The sequence below is a fragment of the Bathycoccus prasinos genome (assembly GCF_002220235.1).
Source record: "Bathycoccus prasinos genomic : Chromosome_13".
NCBI lineage: Eukaryota > Viridiplantae > Chlorophyta > Mamiellophyceae > Mamiellales > Bathycoccaceae > Bathycoccus > Bathycoccus prasinos.
Window position 1 is genome coordinate 114,018 of NC_023996.1, and position 17,990 is coordinate 132,007.

General features: G+C 48.1%; 5 protein-coding genes across 5 annotated transcripts; 2 read left to right on the top strand and 3 right to left on the bottom strand.

The window, feature by feature from the left end:
• Nucleotides 1–694, bottom strand: Bathy13g00310 (unknown protein (Partial); the record flags this gene model as incomplete). The annotated part of the gene is made up of 1 exon (XM_022379221.1): nt 1–694. A coding segment is annotated over one exon (694 nt), but the record flags the coding sequence as incomplete, so codon positions are not given.
• A 143-nt stretch (nt 695–837) lies between these two features.
• On the top strand, nt 838–1,539 carry Bathy13g00320 (unknown protein; the record flags this gene model as incomplete). The annotated part of the gene is made up of 1 exon (XM_007509542.1): nt 838–1,539. The coding sequence occupies one exon, from the start codon at nt 838–840 to the stop codon at nt 1,537–1,539; it is 702 nt and encodes a 233-aa protein (XP_007509604.1).
• Nucleotides 1,540–1,833: 294 nt separating this feature from the next.
• Nucleotides 1,834–12,391, bottom strand: Bathy13g00330 (predicted protein; the record flags this gene model as incomplete). Its single annotated transcript, XM_007509453.1, has 2 exons — nt 1,834–1,837; nt 1,869–12,391. The coding sequence occupies 2 exons, from the start codon at nt 12,389–12,391 to the stop codon at nt 1,834–1,836; spliced, it is 10,527 nt and encodes a 3,508-aa protein (XP_007509515.1).
• Nucleotides 12,392–12,595: 204 nt separating this feature from the next.
• On the top strand, nt 12,596–14,024 carry Bathy13g00340 (unnamed protein product; the record flags this gene model as incomplete). Its single annotated transcript, XM_007509546.1, has 2 exons — nt 12,596–12,781; nt 13,236–14,024. 2 exons carry the CDS (start codon nt 12,596–12,598, stop codon nt 14,022–14,024), a joined length of 975 nt encoding a protein of 324 aa, XP_007509608.1.
• A 270-nt stretch (nt 14,025–14,294) lies between these two features.
• Nucleotides 14,295–17,738, bottom strand: Bathy13g00350 (predicted protein; the record flags this gene model as incomplete). The annotated part of the gene is made up of 1 exon (XM_007509451.1): nt 14,295–17,738. One exon carries the CDS (start codon nt 17,736–17,738, stop codon nt 14,295–14,297), a length of 3,444 nt encoding a protein of 1,147 aa, XP_007509513.1.
• Between the last annotated feature and the right edge of the window lie 252 nt (nt 17,739–17,990).

The window sequence follows — 17,990 nt, forward strand, 5'->3', positions numbered from 1 at the left end:
GAAGGGGAGGAGGCGATGGAAGTGGGGGTGAGGGAGGAGGTGAAGGCGGTGGGGGGGGCGGCGAAGGCGGAGGAGATGGAGGCGGAGATGGAGGTGGCGGCGAAGGTGACGGCGGCGGCGGCGGTGAAGGTGGTGAGGTTTGCTCGACAACCATCGCCGTACTGAAACTCATGATGCACGCTCGCGCTATCGCCAGTCCATCTCCAAGGTCTTCATAAACTGTATCGGGAACGACATCGAAAGTAGAGTCAGCATTCGGAGCTTTCAGTAAAGCAACGTTAAGGTGCGATCCAGTGTACTCGTATGGTAATTCGAGAGTGACACAGGTATCAAAAATTTGTCCGTGCGGCATCAAATTGATTATGTTTCCAATGGCCGTCGAACGGTATTCTGGTGGTATCGTTCCACCCACATCTGTATTATCGAGCTCTGAGATGACGATGTTCACATCATCTTGAAGCGATGAAGCTGGAAAATCGAGAGACATGCTGAGACCCTTTTTCGAAGGCATATCGCTGGACTGTAATTTCGTTCGCTTAAACTTTTCAATCTTCTGAAGCTTAATTTTCTTCGAAATGTATTTCGCACATCCCGGGTCTGCCGAATTGCTCGCGCAGTATTCCACGATCACAAACATGCAACCTGGTGCAACTTTCTTGTACTGAATGCCATTGATTCGGTCGGAGCATCTCATGCTAAAGCAAGGGCAGCTTTCGTCGGAACCACACAAGGTAAACGGACACTTAAAATCTTCCGCAAATAAAGGAGGAAGGGGTGGTTTCGGTGGGGGCGGCGAAGGGGGCGGAGGTGGAGGTACCGGTGGTGCCGGTGGAGGTGATGGCGGAGGTGGACTTGGTGGCGGTGGTTTTGGAGGTGGACTTGGCAGTGGCGATGGCGGAGGTGGCGATGGCGGAGGTGAAGGCGGAGGTGGCAACGGAGGGGGAGGCAAAGGGGGTGGTAAAGGTGGCGGGGAAGGCGGCGGCAAAGGAGGCGGAGGTAAAGGAGGCGGAGGCGAAGGGGGAGGAAAAGGGGGAGATGACGGAGGGGGAGGTGACGGTGGAGGAAACGGAGGAGGAGACGGTGGTGGGAAAGGGGGAGGCGATGGAGGAGGAGGAGAGGGTGGAGGAGGGGGGGATGGAGGAGGCAAAGGACAACTTCCATCGAGCGTGCACGGAGATGGAGGCGGTGACGGCGGAGGAGGAGGAGAAGGAGGAGGACGCGGCGGAGGAGAAGGAGGAGGAGGAGAAGGAGGAGGAGGCAAAGGTGGCGGTAGTGGTGGTGGAGATAGAGGAGGAGGTGAAGGTAGAGGTGGAGGTGGAGGTAGAGGTGGTGGTGAAGGAGGCGGTGGCGACGGCGGCGGCGGCTTTGGAGGTGGCGATGTCGAGGGAGGGGGGAACGGCGGATGCAGTGGAGGAGGAAGTGGAGTTGGTGGCGATGGCGGCGGTTTTGGAGGAACTGGTGGTGGCCATGGCGCTTGAAATGGTGGTGAGGGGATTGGCGACGGTGGCGGGGGTGCGACCGCAAAATCTTGCCGAGTAAAGTTAAACGGTGATCGTGCATCTGGAATACCCGCCGCAAGACAAATTCTGGAATAATTTGTTCCCGAAGATATATTCGGGTTGAAGGTGATGTCACACGTCACACAAAAGGTCGCATTCGTACAAACTACGCACCCCACAGAGCATCCATTATCACCATAAGCTTCTCTTTTTATTGGATCGAGAGAGACTGCCGATACTGGAGCGAGGAGAGATGCATCGAATCCCCTATTCGTGTTTTCTGCACTCAATGACGCGACGAGAACTTTGGAAGTGCCATCGTCCGCGTCGAGATTCATCTCCGCGTCGTAAAAGAAGCGATATATTAACGAGTCAGAACTCGATGAAGCGTCAAAGATAAGATGATTTTCATTTAATTTCTCTTCCATAAGCACACGTCTGTTATTTTTCGCGGTTTCTGATAACACTCCCGCACTCACACCGGATAGAAGAGGTGATGGCGGTGGTTTCGGAGGTGGTAAAGTCGCCGGAGGTGCGGAAGCAGTCTTCAGATAACAGTGGTATCCCTCTCGACTGTTGAGTTTCCCTCCATCGAAAACATTTGAAGGCCCACACAGGGACGAACCTCCATTGCAATAAGTCTGATAATTTTCACCATCTATACTTTGCATACCTCCCCATTTGTTGTTTTGGAATGTATTCGTCGATTCAACAACATAAGCGTTCCAATCCGTAACTAATCGACACTCAGGTGTTGGCCAAATATCCCGAAGTACAACTTCTGCAGCTAAACACCACGCGAATACGATACACTTTGCCTTGCATAGAATGATTGCGTCATGAGCATTAGTACCGCTCGTGTGGGGGAATAAATCGTAACAGCTTTTTGAGAATTTTATCCCATAATTTCCATTTGATTGGCGGCACTCACCTTCACCAAGATACGAGTAATCAAGGTCCGGTGGAGGTGGCGGAGGTGAAGGTAGCAATGGTAACGGAGGGGGAGGCAAGAGGGGGGGGAGCGGTGCAGCAGGCGACGGCGGTGCAATATCTGGCTTCGCATAGCAATGATGACCTGTTAGAGAGTGCACTCTGCCACCGAAAAAACGTGGCGCGTCGGCGCGGCAAGTTCCACCATGACAGTGAGTTTGATACGTTTCGCCACCGAGAGTTTCTGCGCCTCCCCAAAAATTGTTTGCAAGCGTGTTACCAGATTCTACTACATAAGCCGTCCAATCCGTTATTAATTTGCATCCAGGAGTGAGTTGCGACTCTGCATCGAGCTCAACTTCTACGGCAAGGCACCACGTGAACTCGAGACATTTGTTTCTACATCGGTTCCTAGCCTCGTGCGCATTTGTTCCTACGACATGCGGATTCAAATCAGAATATTCCTTTCGAAATGTCATCGGGGACTCGAGGCCGTTACTCACCATACACTCGCCTTCTCCGAGATATTCGTATGGACTTGAGCACGATGCCAGGATTATCCTATTACTAGGTGAACTTGAATATGTTAGAAGACCTTTGGAATATAACGTGGACGGATTTGAAAGACTTTGATCAATTCCCGCCACGAAAACAGCAGTTTCGTTAGTCACGTTGAATGAAGTACCCGCAAGCCTTTTATACTTCAAAAGGTAAGCTTTGAAAGTTCGAAAAGAACCTCGTTCCGCGACTCTCCCTCTTTGCGTCCACGTTGAAATAGGATCATTTAAAATACCGAAAGGTGGCTTGATGTCAGGTTCGTTACATATTGTCCAAGTGCCAACAAGAGTATCCATGCGGCCACCAACATGACCTCTAGGCATTTCAAGAAACAAATCCTCCAGCCACAACTTCGTCGCATTGGCGTCGTAACCGGCCAAACCGTTGAAACATATACCTTTCGTAAACTCTGGACCGCATCCGAGCAAAAATGTCAACGCATTTTTGAACGCATTTGCGCTACCAGGCGTATCGATGAGTGTAAAGTCAGTTCGCGTCGCTCGTCTGATTCCAGCGGAGGGTTCATTCCACGCCAGCGCAAGAAGTTCCGATTTGAACAGATTCAAGACAGCAATGCTACTTCCATACGCGCTCCTATAACATGGTAGTATTCTGAGAAGAACATTATACCTTGTCGCCGATCTAAACATTGAGCTTTCCCCTTCAAGTATGTAGGGGATGACCACATCCAAGAAATACCTTAGTGGACCATCACTGGTCACACCAAAAGGACATCCTACTAATCGTGCGCCCGCTGAAAGAAATTTCTCCAAACTCTTAGGATAGAAACGCGCGACGTGCAAGAATTGTCTGGCAGCCTTTTCGAGGATTGTAGTATTCGTAATTGATGTCATTTGATAGTGCGTGAAAATTAAATCCCATGCTTCAGGGACGTGAGGATTTTTCTCCAACGTGGAAAGTAAGAGCATTATGACCCGCTCTTGGGTGTTTAAGCCGCCCATATTATAATAGAAGGTGCGAAATAGCTGCATAGCAAGCCGAACCTCTAAATAACTATCCAGGCCTTCGTTCATTGCGCGAGGTATCGAAGATATGTAATCTAAGGACGTTTCAATCCCTTCTCCACGTCTCCGGATATCGTCTGTAGGGAGCGGGTTCACATCAGTCAACCACGTCGATACTTCACCAGCAATGAACCCAAACTTATTCATTTTCCATAACCCACTTGGGCTTTTATTAAATGCGATTGCTGCTGAGTGACCTCCGGGTTGTTGGACCATTGTCGCCGGTCCGCCTCTACATGCAACATTTCCAACATGTAGATACGACAACCTGGCGCTCCCTCCCCCATCTTCGGCAATCCGAGGTAGAGAGTCTTTGTACCAATTCGAATTTCGACACACGTTTGCGTCTGGTTTATTGCTGTCGTAATTAGAACTGTATCGAAACCAAGAAGTAGCGATGCCGGCTTTACTGGTACGATTGAGATCAACGTACTCATCTGGGTTATCTGCCTCCGCGTCTTCGTATCGGCTCCAAATCCAGTCGCACTCCTCAGTGGGAATATGAGCAATTGGATGTATCGTTAGTAATGGCCATGGTGCATCTGTAAGAGGGAAAGCGAGATCTTTTCTACCCACTTTTTTTATCAAATAATCCAGAGCGGCGATCGGAGAAGGGTTCTTCAATCTTGACGTGGGTGCGTTGAATTGCTTCCCATGTTGCGCACAGTAATTTCGCAACTTTGTGAATTCAACATCTGCGGTAGCCCCGTCTTCTCCCTGCTCGGGAGAGGTTGAGTTTATTAGCGAACCTATGTTTCTGTATCTCTGCGAGAACGCGAGAAGAACGTCGGGGATGTTCGAATCTACTATTTGCTCGTCGTCGAAAAAGTTTTTCAAAAAGCGAAGGTTTTCCACAACTTTAGGATGCGTCGGCATCGATAGTGAATAGAGCGATTTCCTCAAACTCACGCCTTGATCTCCCGTTTGAGTTCTAATAAAGTCCCAAATTGTATCCGATTCTGGGATCGAGGATTGAGATTTTGCATGATTTTCGTTCCAATCAAGCAAAGCGTTTGTTAACACTTCCGTCCATACTTCTCCTGAGTCGATCGTAACGTTGAACAGCTCACCGAAAGCCTCGGACCCCATGTACGGATATTGCGTGAATACGCCGCGCTTGGCAAACACGTGAGACCTACTTGATCGCTCAAATGCTGGCGACGCTGATCTGCTTAATTTCTTAGTTGATATAAAACCGCAATTGCCGCTTTCGGGGTTATCATCAATGTCAGGCGTGAAAACCACACCTGGACATCTAGCGGTATGCGAGCACGCCCTGACGCACTCACTGACAGATGCATTGAACGTCTTCTCGCTCGTATGCGCGCGCCGCTCGAATAGAATAAAGTCATCGATTGGGTCGAGTAATTCACTCGCTTCTGCTTTCAAAAAGTGGGTCCATCCTGATGGCAAAAACAAGGAGGCAGGGGTTTCTGTGTAGCTACAGGTGTCAAATTCAGCCGGCTTTGTGGCTGCTTCACAATACGCAGTATAGCATATGGCCGAAGATGGTATACACTTAACACTACGCCCGCGCACACCGGTGCTTGCGATCCCAGATCCTATCGGTGCCTTCTCACACGCACTCCATTCGCTTACGTTCCACGAAGGTGTCGCGCACGATTCTCCATTATCGATGCCGCGTTTGAGAGTACACTTCCCGTCCGGATCTTTAGCCCAACCGTTGAGGCAAATGCATGTGCCGTAATCAGCCATAACCTCACACCGACCATAATGACAATCTACATTACATAGCAAACCATGTGATTCGTACTGATCGCATAGTCGAGTTGTAGGTGGCATTGCCCCTGCTATACATCTTTGTATCTCGGCGCGCGTACCGTTTGGCCACACGCATGCGTTCATGCGCGACTGGGTGTTCCAAAGATTTTTCTGAATTATATCGTTACGCGAAATTTCCAGGTCCGCACGACGCTTTTGTGGAGTCTTTCCGCACCTTTCCCACGCAAGTGGCACCCATTGAGCGTGGAGAACCTCATTTAACTCCGTCAAATTTTTCGAGTAGCACTCCTTTTCACTGGTGGACGGCACAAAACAACAGCCATATTTCTCGCACGTGGCTTTTCGAATGTTGACATTTTGAGTGTTTCCTTGAGAGTCCAATTCATATGGAACACAAATTGTTCGCGATGTGCCTACTTTCAACAAGCATTGCGGATTGCAACTAAACGCGTTACACGATTGCATGCCGTTTGGCTTTACATCGAAATGAGCGCATTTAGAATCGTTCACTGCGTCAGATAAAATCTGGCGCGATCTGAGCGCGCAAAAAACTTTACGAAATTGTACACCGCTTTCGCAAGGTTTCGAACATATGCTCCAAGGTGTCGTGGCCCAGACAACGTCGACGTTTCCTACGAAATAATCAACGCCTTCCTCGTTGGACATCACGACGAAGGAGGCCAAATCCGATATCGTTACCGGGTGCAGGTATTCCACCGGGGTAAAACGAGTTTCTCCGAGATAGGAAGTTGATGATTCGTAAGAAGGAACACTCGAAGGTACAGCAGTCAAGGTCTCATCGCATCTTTCTTTGTATATTCTGCATACTTTCGTTTCGCGCGCATACGTAAACGTCGCACCTGAAGCTGGACTAAACCCGAAGGGATTGGCGCCGCCAGCCAGACACTGGCTCAAGGATTCGGTGGTTTGTGAAGAAAGAATCTCTGCATTTGCGCAGTCCAACTTTTTACACGACCTCGAAGTATATCCATCCGCAATTCCAAGACCAATAGCTGAAACCGGCGAGCACAGCAAGTGTCTGTCGTTGAACGAAGAATCTTCCATTACAGAGGTTCCCCATGAATCGGTGTGGCGCATACCGACGAGACCGACACCAGTCGCGATGTATCCCTGTGCGCACGACTCGTCCATCTCGTAATGCGTACCTTTTTTTACTGCATTGCTTTTTGATGCAAAAGTTCGCGCTTTCACTTCATTAGAACTATCAACGGTAAAACCACTAGGCGTGCCGCAACGCGGAACTACACCCGCCTTGGCAGATGATTGATTCGTGTCGTGTGTAAAGGCTAAGCCGGTGAGAACCTTGCCGACAGGGCATCGCACGTACCCGGTGGGATATCCTAATGCTGGATCCAAGTCGTTGCGTACGTATTGCAAAGTACTCACCGGTTTAATGAAGAGCGAATCGATGCGAACCCAGTCGTAATATCGCTCGTCCTCTAAGCACAGCGTCGTGTTGCTGTAAAAAGCGCACTCGCTCAACTTACCAGAGGTCAGCCCTAACCCAGACTCGACACACTTCATCGATTGAATGGGGGCGTTAAAATCATCGGTAATCATCACAACTTCTTCGCCTCGATATTTAGCGTTATGAAAAATCGAGTCTTGTCCCCAATATCGAGTGCGTTTCAAAATCGCGGAAGAAAGCTCCTCCTCGCAGTCGCAATACCCCCATTCGGTTTGCTCAGCATTCGTGTAACATATTTTTCGCCCTCTTTCGAAACCCGCACCTCCAAGGGACGCCGATAAATGCAACGCTGGTATGAAGCACTTCGACTGGTATTCAGTAACATCACTTCCATCCGCGTTTGCGTGGATCACGAGAGACTTTTTATGGAAGCACGGACTAGAATTCGCCGTCCCGCCGCACGTAGGCTTCGCGTAGTCTAGATACAAGCCTCCAGAGAAAAACACACTTTCTGATGTCTGTAACGAGCTCAACTCAGCTGAATCTGCAGCTATGTACCGATATGTACGTTTTGGTTCTGTGCCTAGCAGACCACCATCGCTGTGATAAATTCGCTGTCCGTGTAAAGGAAAAACTTTCGAATCCCCAGAATGTAACGAAACGTGCGAAAGTTCTCTCTCGGAGTAAAACTTCGAACTTGCTCCTGCACCTAAGTAATTCTTTGAACCAATCAACGGGTCTATATTACGTCGCAACTTTGCAATACTACCTAGTGTCAACGAATCCGAAGTGAAATTTCCCGTTTGAGGAAATATCTTTTCGGTAAATCCGCCAAAATCCCCGCTCACCCTCATACTCATACTTCCTCCGCCGAGGGCGAGATTGGGAATAATTTCGTTTGGAATTACCTGATTCCAATGCGATTGAAGCATATTGTGCGTACCATTCGAAGCAAAGTTCAAAGATGGCTGCCAATCCCAAGAGTGCATTCCGCGATCGCGCTCGTCGCGTCGCATGTAAAATGTAATCAATAAATCTTCATTTCTCCCTTGGCGAAGGCGTATCTTGACCGAACTCGATCGCAAACGGCACGTAGAATGTGAACTGGCCGATCGAGTGACTACATCAAATCCCGCGCATCGAGCGTTCGATGTGCACCTTTGCGCGCAAAATTCGATAAAATAGGTTTTTCTAAACCGTTCTTGCGAGATTTGTAAAGTATGGAGAGTGTGAGGAGGAATATACTCCTCGAAAGAGGCTGAATCGTAAGACTCGAACAAATCGCCACCATGAGGGAGTCCGCAACGCTGCGTTTCGTAATAATCAGACTCAGTTTCGATCGTTACGAAACCTAAATCGTCCCAAGAGGCTGGCGCGTTACAGTCATTCGCGTCTAAATCACACATACAAACCTGATGCCTATCGTCCTCGTATAAAAATCCGGGCACACGATACCGCCCATCGGCGATGAAATCGTTCCATTCCATGTACGGTTGATGAATACTCGATTGATTCGTGTGCATTTCATCGCTAAATGGTCGCATGTGCACGTAATTAGCGCTCGAACGCACCGAGTGCCCGCTTTGCTTCACAAGCGTCTTTGATGCCGCAACGTCTGCAGTCCCGTCCCATGCGCCCATGCACCCAATACGCTGTCCTCGCAAGATCTTCACAGAGGCTCTCGCCGGAAGTGTCGCCGTACCGCGTTCGACAAATACCAGCGGTGTCTGTACACCAGTTAGTATTTTACCAACTAATACTTTAATCTGATTGTAATGATAGGTTGGTATGCAGACGTTTGAGCCTCTCGGTAATCCGTACTTTTCCCCTATTCCGACGGCACAAAACGTACCGCTTGAACAGTCCGAGTGCCTATCACTCCTCGACGTTTTACTAAAAGAAGTTGGCGTGCAAGAACCCTCATACGCCTTGCACGGCAAAACGACGATGTCGCTCGACCGCACCGTCCTTAAATCGTCCGTCAAATATGTTTTTCTTTTGCAGTATCCATCCATCCCGTTGGTGAGACCGGCGAGACCGCGATTGATTTCAACTTCTCGCTCGTACACAGAAGTATACGCAGCAGCACTTATTGGTTCCTTGTAGTCGTTATAATACGCAGCATTGAATCCAGATGCATTACTTGCAGTGTTCACTGCATAGTCTGCGCAACACGCTGGGTATATGTGCTGGTATTCATCCGTGTACGCGGAAACGCAATGTTTGGCGTTGCCCCCCATTTGCTCCATAGCTGACGTTAATTTGTTCCAGTGTTTATACATACCACGACTGCGACTCGGATTTGCAACAAAAACACCAGTGGAATCGTTCTCATCGCATTTGGTCGACGTCCAAACGAACGAAGTTGGGCAATATTGCGCAGAATAAGCTTGTGGTAAACCAAGGGCGACTTCGTATGCTGTGCACAACCGAGCGCCTCGAGATTCGCACAAATCCTTATTTACCCCGTAGGACACGCCTGGGTTGCACGTAATGTCGTTCCAAGCGCAGCTTCGATTTAAAGAGCTCGTCCAGTAATCATGATATTTAAAAGCTCTGTCTTTGGGATAATTACCGTAACCAGAGACGCCTTGCGCGCCAGTCGCCTGATAGCACCCAGACGCCAAAGGGTCGTTCGTGAAGCTCGCCCACGTTTGGTTCGGGGCCGCATCAAAAATCTGAGTGCCACACGAACGCAGAGACGGAAAGCCGCCGTAGTGTTGGTCATATCCGCCACCGTCGGGGTTATTCTCCCAAATCCTACTCGCTTGTAAAAGAGCGTCTCGTACCGAGAAATTCGTCCCGAGCTCTTCGCACGTTTTCGTGGATGGACACGCGCCTTGGCAAAATTGTTCGATCGATGGTTTATCTGCCGCTACGCACTCTGATTCTGAGCTCGCAATCGATCCACTCACGGTATTTACACATTGCACGGTTCGAAACTGTTTAAAAGTACACTCTGCTGAAGATGCCGAGTACGTTATATAACCGGTATTTTTACACTCGGACCACGCGGAGCTCGTCCATCTTCCCGAGACCGCCGATCGCCAGACGTACGATTCATACCCAACCACATTTTGAGTTTGTAACGGGCGTCTCCTACCAAATACCCCGCACAGGAACAAATCACATTTTTTCTTCGCGCCTAAGAAAGATATCGCCGAACACCGAGACGCCATGGCTGCGCGACAGGCGCTCTGACATTCGAGGAGTGTTCTCGATATCGTTGAACTCAAGCGCATGCAATTCTCGATGTACGTATTTCCTCCTAAAAACACCCACTTCACAGTGTCAACTACTGCGCTCGCATTGCTTATACTATTACTATACTCTCCACACGGGTCTGTCGCGTTCAAAGGATCCGAGTATCCTACGTGATACTCGCACAAGTTTCCTCCGTCGTCGCTGGCTCGACAGCAACTGTCGCCACATTTAGTAATCGTCGTTGAAACTGCACTTGAACTGTCGCGCTTTACCGCGCACTCGTTCGTGCTCGAGCCTATATACTCAACTTGCACCAAAGATTGATAACAACTAAAGGCAGAAGCCGATTCTCGTGCGTTTGCGAAGCAGCATCCGTACAGCTCGCATCTCTCCTTTTCCGCGGAAACCGACGTTTTCTCCACCTTATGAATATTTTCGTAATACGGATTGCACGGTTTTCTATCTTCTGCAATCGGAACGAAACACTGATCTTGACACGAGTGCGTGTGACACACTTCAATCTCAACTTTTCCATCGTCGTCTTCTCTTCCACTATTAATACCACACAAACTCGAATCGACGGCTTGGTTCGTCAGTAAATCTTTACACGTCCTTCTCGAGCGCGTCCGAAAGCCACCCCCGCACGTTTTAGAGCACTCCGACCATTCACTATTGACGCTTCTCACATACACCGCTCTTCTTCTATTTTGCGCGTACGTATCTGTATAACCCCATTTCTTCTGACCTTCATCGTTGCTATAAGTAAAAGTCACGCTAGACGAGGTAAAACACCACGGTTTTCCTTCCCAGGATTTTTCTAATGTCGGTTCGAAATATTCCACGCCTTCGTATTCGAAAGGAAACACACAATTTTCTCCATTCGCTGTACCGCCCGTGGTTTTTGTCACTTTTACGTAGTGTGTTTGTATTCCTTCTCTTTGCACTAATTCGCTCGAGTCTGGCAAGGACGAAAGGAAAATTGCGTTTGAATACCCGCTGGCGAATATCGCTCTCAAACCGTCCTCGTTTGATTCCAAGAGCGGCCCAGTCACCCTCGCTTCTTCGTGAAACTCGTCCATTTTTTTGTTCGATATAGCAAACGCTTCCTCCAACTTCACAATCGCCTCCGAAAACGCTCTAAATTGTTGCTGCGTGTACGCGATTCTAAAATTGTTCATTCCAAACTGACTCGCGATTGCGGCTTTGCTATTCGCCGTGTCGCTCGCTCCAGAACACCTATAAAAGCCCGCGCACCGATGATCCCTCTCGCACGCTCTCGTAATCTCTGCTAAGGTTCCATTTACTGCTGCGTAGGCTAACTTTCGTATCAGGCTTGGATGAATGACCAAATCATCGTACGTGACATTCTCTATCCGTTTAGTTTCCGAACTCCGTCGTTCCTCTACTAATACGTTCGCGTCGTCGTATCCCGCAAAATCTTCGTCCATATCCACCCCTCGTTTCTTTCTATAAAAAGTATGCACTTTTTCAACCTCGTCCGCGACTAAACCGTACCCTCGACCGACTAAGATGCACTCATACGCCGACGTAACTTGCGTAAGCTCTAACGTAAACCCAGCGCACTCGTACCCGTACCTGTCGCACTCCGTTTTGCAACCCAAAAAAGTCGACACACGTTTCAAAAAAGTTCCCGAGACGTGATGTCGGTCGACATGCACGTGGTAATTCGTCGGCTGCGCTTCGATCGTTTCTGGTGACAGCAATGATTGCATCAGGTTTCTTCTTCTACTACTTATTCTTCTCTCGCGATACGAAGAAGAAGAAGAAGAAGAAGAAGAAGAATAGTTTGTCTCCTTCGCGTCGTTGTTCAAAATTGAGTCGGCAAATCGGATTTCGACCGAGGATTTTGGCGTTGATAGATGCGTTTTACTCTTCTCGTAATCCTTTACGAGTTCTAACGGCGATACTACGAAAACGATTAATAAAAGAACGCTCACTATCAGAGCCACCGCGCGAAAATGCTCTCGTTTCTTTTTCTTCATCTTTCGTTCGTGAGCGAGTGGCTGTGATTATATCTCCTCTCTAAATTCTTAAATTTGACTTGTGTAAAGTGGTTGTGTAGTGGCGAATTAATTCTCTCTCAAAAATCACTCTCAGAGCACAGATCACGAAAACAATATACAATATACAAATTACACCACTTTTTACACAAAAACGCGACACAAGAAAAAAAAACGAATAAAAAAATGGTGTCCATCACGATGTCGACCACGAGCGCATTCATCTCTTCCCCGACGACTTTGAAGTTGAGAAAGAAGTCTAATACTAATAAAAGAAGTAACAACAGTCTTTTGAAGATAGCGAAAGCGATTTCGGTCGCCGACGTGACCGGTCCGGTGAAAGAGACGATAAAAGATGTGCAATCCGTGGAGGTACAAAATACGATGAGTTTTTCTTTCTCAAGGGAGAATTCGAATAATAATTGCGCGAACTCGTGATGATGGTTTTTCTTTCGTCAACACTAACAATCGAAGAACGCGAAAAAAAAAAGCAATCGGCATCACCACCACCATTTCATCGTCATCGATCGCGAGAAAGAGAGAGAGAAAAGACACGCAGAGTTCTTCTTTGGCTCTCCATCATCATCATCCAATTCAATTCAATCCTCAAAATTCTCCTTTTTTTTGCCTCGTCAGCTTTTTCTTTTCCCCTTTTTTTTTGAAGGACAACATTAACAGAGAAAATTGAGGAGAAAAGTGCTGTTTAGTAGTAAACACAACATCGAAGAAGACGAAGAAGAAGAAGAAGAACAATTCATTAAATAACACTAACCATTATTAATAAAACCTCATCAATTCTTTGATGATGACTTCTTTATGATAACAGGGATTGAAGAAACTCTCGATTCGGGTGTCGAAATATGCGCCGGCGACGATCATGAGCGCGGGTTCATTTGGCGCGTTCCCGACGATGGGCGCGTGCATGGCGGCGTGCGGGTTAGGCGCGGTTGGAGGCCCGTTGGCGCCGTTAGCCGGACCTCTTTTGTTTTCCCAGGCTGGTGCAGCGGCGAGCGTTGCCGCCGGGGTCGCCGGGATTTTCGGGATTGGCGGGGACGTTCCCGCGTATTTGCACTCGTTGATCTTTCTCGTCGCCGCGGCGGCGGTGTGGCAATACAGCGCCGTCGGCGCGGCGTCGACGTTGGCGGTCAACGCGTTCGCGTTTCACTACGCGCACATGACGACTATTTTGAGCAACTGTAAGGATGTTACGAAGAGAATTCCGTACACTCTTATGAATTCGGTGAAGAAAATTGCGTTGGTTGGACCCGGTTTGGTCATGGCAATGATGCAGCTCTTGCCGAGAGCGATGGAGTTTGAAACCTTCGCCAAGATTGGTTTCGCGCCGCCTGGACTCCTCGGACCGATTGGTGGGTTCTTTTTACACCCGATCGTGCCATGGATAATCGCCATCGCCTCGTTGGTGTGGTTAACCGAAGGGGAGAAGAAGATTACTTCGTTTATCCTCGGCTTGGGGTATTTGATTCCGGGTATTTCGTATTGTCCGACCATGTTGGCGCCGTACGGTCTCGCGCTCATGTTCATGCACTTGTTCTTGGGATTGCAGCTTTTACAGGAAGTCACTCCTTATGGAAGTTTGATTCCTAACCCTCTTTAACTCTTCTGTTTAATTTAACACTGATGAGAAGACAAAAAGGACGGTTGACGACAAAATTTTCGCATGACGGACCGTGTTGTGATCACAAAATGGGAACAAAATGATATTTAATATGAAAAAGAAAATGTATATGATAACAAAAGAACGAACGAATGAAAGAAACTCATCACGATAGCCACCCTATGCATACTTCTTCTAACACAAGTTATTGAATTCTATTCTAAAAATCTCTTCTATTTCTTCGCGCGGTGGTTTCGCGCGTGTTTTCTTTTATTCGACTATGGAAACGTTCAACTTACTTCGTCCAAACGGCATTTGCTCGACTTCTATTTTCACCTTGAGTTTTCCAAACATGTTCTGACGAGCGTTGAATCCTTTCGATACTTTAACTCTCGCTTCGATGCCGTATTTAGGAACAAAGGCGACGATTTCATCTTCGTCTTCGTCTTTCTCGCCCTTCTTGATATTATTAGCATTATTATTATTATTATTAGTAGTAGTAGTAGTAGTAGTAGTAGAAGTAGAAGTAGTAGTCTTGTTGTTGTTGTTGCCGCGAATCTGGAAGACTCTTGCCTCTGCGACGGTCGTTCTATCTTTGAAAAACTTCAAAGTGTGGAGCTCTGCCGACGCTCTGCCGGCTTGTTGACCGGCCAAATGTCTCGCGTTGCACGTCTCGGCAATCTCCTTAGTGAAAAGATTGGTGTTGTCTATGGCGACTTTTTTCCCAACGCTTGAGATCAAAACCTCGTCGATGGAAATCAATCCCAAACTCGCAGAGAGTAAACGATGGACAATCACGTCGGCGTATCGACGAATCGGACTCGTAAAGTGCGTGTATAAAGGAGAAGCTAAGCCGTAATGATAGAGCTCGTTTCTCGGAAAAGACCCGGTCGAACAGTATTTCGCAGTGGACATGCATCTCGTCGCTTGCAAGCGCAACAAAGTATTAAAGTACGGATCATCTTCGCGCACGCACGCGTCCAAACTTTCCGCCAAAGTTTTATTCGACGCGCAGTTTATTTTGTTCTCTAAACCAAGCAATTGAACTGTTTCTAACAGAGGAAGAAACATTTTTTCCCTCGGCTCCGGGTGCCTTCTCAACAACGCGAAGGACGGGTAGTGCTCGGAGATCCTCTCCGCCACCGCGATATTCGCCAAGAGCATCATCTCTTCGACCATTTTGTTTGTTTCTCGAGAGATGTACAAACTCACGTCTAAAGGATTACTCGTTTCGTCGTCTAATTCGAACCTCACTTCTGGCGAAGCTAAAGTCAAAGCACCTTGTTCCATTCTTTTCGCTCTGAGCGCTTTTGACACGTCTCGTAAACGTCTCAAATCGTTCGCCAAGTCACTCTTATCGTTCGTTTCATCGTCGATGATTTCTTGCGCTTTTTGATAAGTCAACGCCTTGCTCGACTTAATGATTGATTTCGTGAAGCGCGGTTTGACGTCTTTTCTCGGGAGCATCGTGGCTGGATCTACGCGCCAAAAAACCGAAAACGCGAGTCGCTCTACGTCCGCTCTCAACGAACAAATATCTTCAGTCAAAGGTTTAGGGAGCATGTCTAATCTGCGCTGAACTAAATACGTCGTCGTGCCTCTGCGCAGAGCTTCGTCGTCCATGGGCGTTCCAGGTTTCAAAAACGTCGTCACGTCCGCGATGTGAACGCCAATTTCAATTTCTTCTTCTCCTTCGACGCCATCGTTCTTGGGCACAACGACAGCAGAAAGTGCGTCGTCAATATCGCGACATCCAGGAGGGTCCACCGAGCAAACGCGCAGATTCCGCAGATCTTCACGTTTGGGCTCCTCTATGTGTTCTTCAGTCACCTTCCACGGCAGCGGCGGAACGCATTTGTGCACCGCCGGCGCAAAAGGACGATCGTCCACGTCTGCTTCGAGTAATAATGCTGCAGTTTCCGACGCAGTTTCTCCAATTTCACCGAGAGCGCGAACAAAGTGTCCCTCTGGATACGGCGAAGACGCGAGCCACGCGTCGATGACAACGACGATTCTCTGAGAAGCAATTTGATGCGCGTGTCGCGTATTGATACGAATCTTTGGAGTTTTGCGATCGTTCGGCACGCAAAGGACTCTTTTCGCGCGACCTCCTCCATCTTCCGTTTCATTTTCGTTACTATTCTCGTGTTGTTTTCTCGCGAGATCTGCGCAAGATTCAATATCGAGAGCGCACGCGTATCCTCGATCTCTCCAATTTCGTTTTACGATTCTTACGACTTTTGCTTTCAACTCCGGCAAAGAAGGAGGCATTTCTGCACCGGCCTTCGCGGACGCATCATCGACTGAAGCAACATCTTCTGATGCGTTTACGATTGGTGCGAGTGAGACTACGTTATCGTCATCGTTGACGTCGTCTTTCTCCCTTTCTTCTTCTTCATCCTCATCTTCGATAATTTCAATACCGACAACGTCTCCTTCCATCGCTCTGTTCATGCGATGACGTCCTTCTATTTTCACGTCGAGCGTGTCGTCTCCCACGTCGACGTACGCCGAGAATGGCGAGTACGGAGAACACCTGATTTTGCCTTCTTTGTATCTCCCGGCGGAGACGCCGCTATCATACTGCGCTTTCGTCAAGTGTTCGGGAAAGGCGGTGAACCCTCCTCTCGCCGTCGAGTTACTCTTTTTGCTGTTCATTTCCGTCTTGTTGATGGAAGCTTTCGTTGTCGTTCTTGTGTTCTTCGCGTAATTATTTCTCGCGATTTCGTTTTCATCCGCCCCGAAGCACTCTTCTGTTCTCGTCGAGCACAAATCGACCAACTCCGGGAACGACTTTGCGAAATGTTTGTTTACCACTTCCCTGACGCTCATCGCGTTCAAATTTTCCTCTTTCGCTTTCAACACGTTTCCTCGATCGTCAGAAATTAATATGACTTTTGCTTCCGCTGCTTTTCCGGCGCTTCCTTTTCCTCCTTCTCTTTTTTGCGTGCCGTTGTGCTTGTTCGACGAACACAATCCGACAACCTTTTGGTAAAACTTAACCACCTCCCGTATCGCCCGATCGTTCCTATCGTTCGCCGATTCGCCTTTCTTCGGCTCTCCGACGTACGTGTCCTTGTGAAATTCGTTAGAAAACACAAAGAAATTCTTTCTCCCCGACGTTGTTTTATCCCCCGTAGATGAAGAAGCTTCTAGACAAAGCCTCCTCACGCGCTCGTACGCATTCCTCGACCGGTTTCTAACCTCCTCTAAAACCGTCGTGCACACGACTACATTTCTCATCGCCTTCGGGTGCGATACCACGTCCAGCTGGTGTAAACACACGTTCGCGTCGACGACGTAAATAATTTTATCATTTTCGATGTTGTTGTTGTTGTTGTTTTCCTTCGTTGTCATCGACTTCGCTTCTACGCCGCTCTTTTCTTCTTCTTTTTCTTCTTCTTCTTCTGCGTTTACATCCAAAATCCATTTCGTCTTGTCTTTCCCTTTGTATGCCACCGGCGCTTGCTTAATCCCGCAGAAAATATCATCGCGAAGATACCGCTCGCGGGAGTGTTTCTTCGTCGTCCTAAACGCGTTGTTGTTGGTGGTGGTGGTGGTGGGTCTTTTGTTGTTGGTGAAGAAAGACGATGATTTCGACGTTCTCGAAATCGTCTTCTTTTTCTTCTTTTCTTTTCCTTTCTCGTCTTCTTCGCTTTTCATCATCTTCTTCTTCTTCAGAGGAGGAGGAGGACTCTCATTATTGCGCTTCATTATTATATTTGTGCGAATAGAGTGCGAATAATGCAATCTCGAGGGAGACGAGGGAGACGAGGGCAGAGGAAGCAAACACAGACAGAGAGACAGAGAGAGAGAGAGAATAGAATGCTTTTGGTGTACGAGTAGAAATGAGGACTTTTTGTCTCCACAGACAAAAAATAGAAAAAGAGTCTCAACTTGCGATGATGAGAGAAGAGTTGGATTTTAATGAAAAAAGAGATGACAGAACACGTGAGAGAAAGGGGT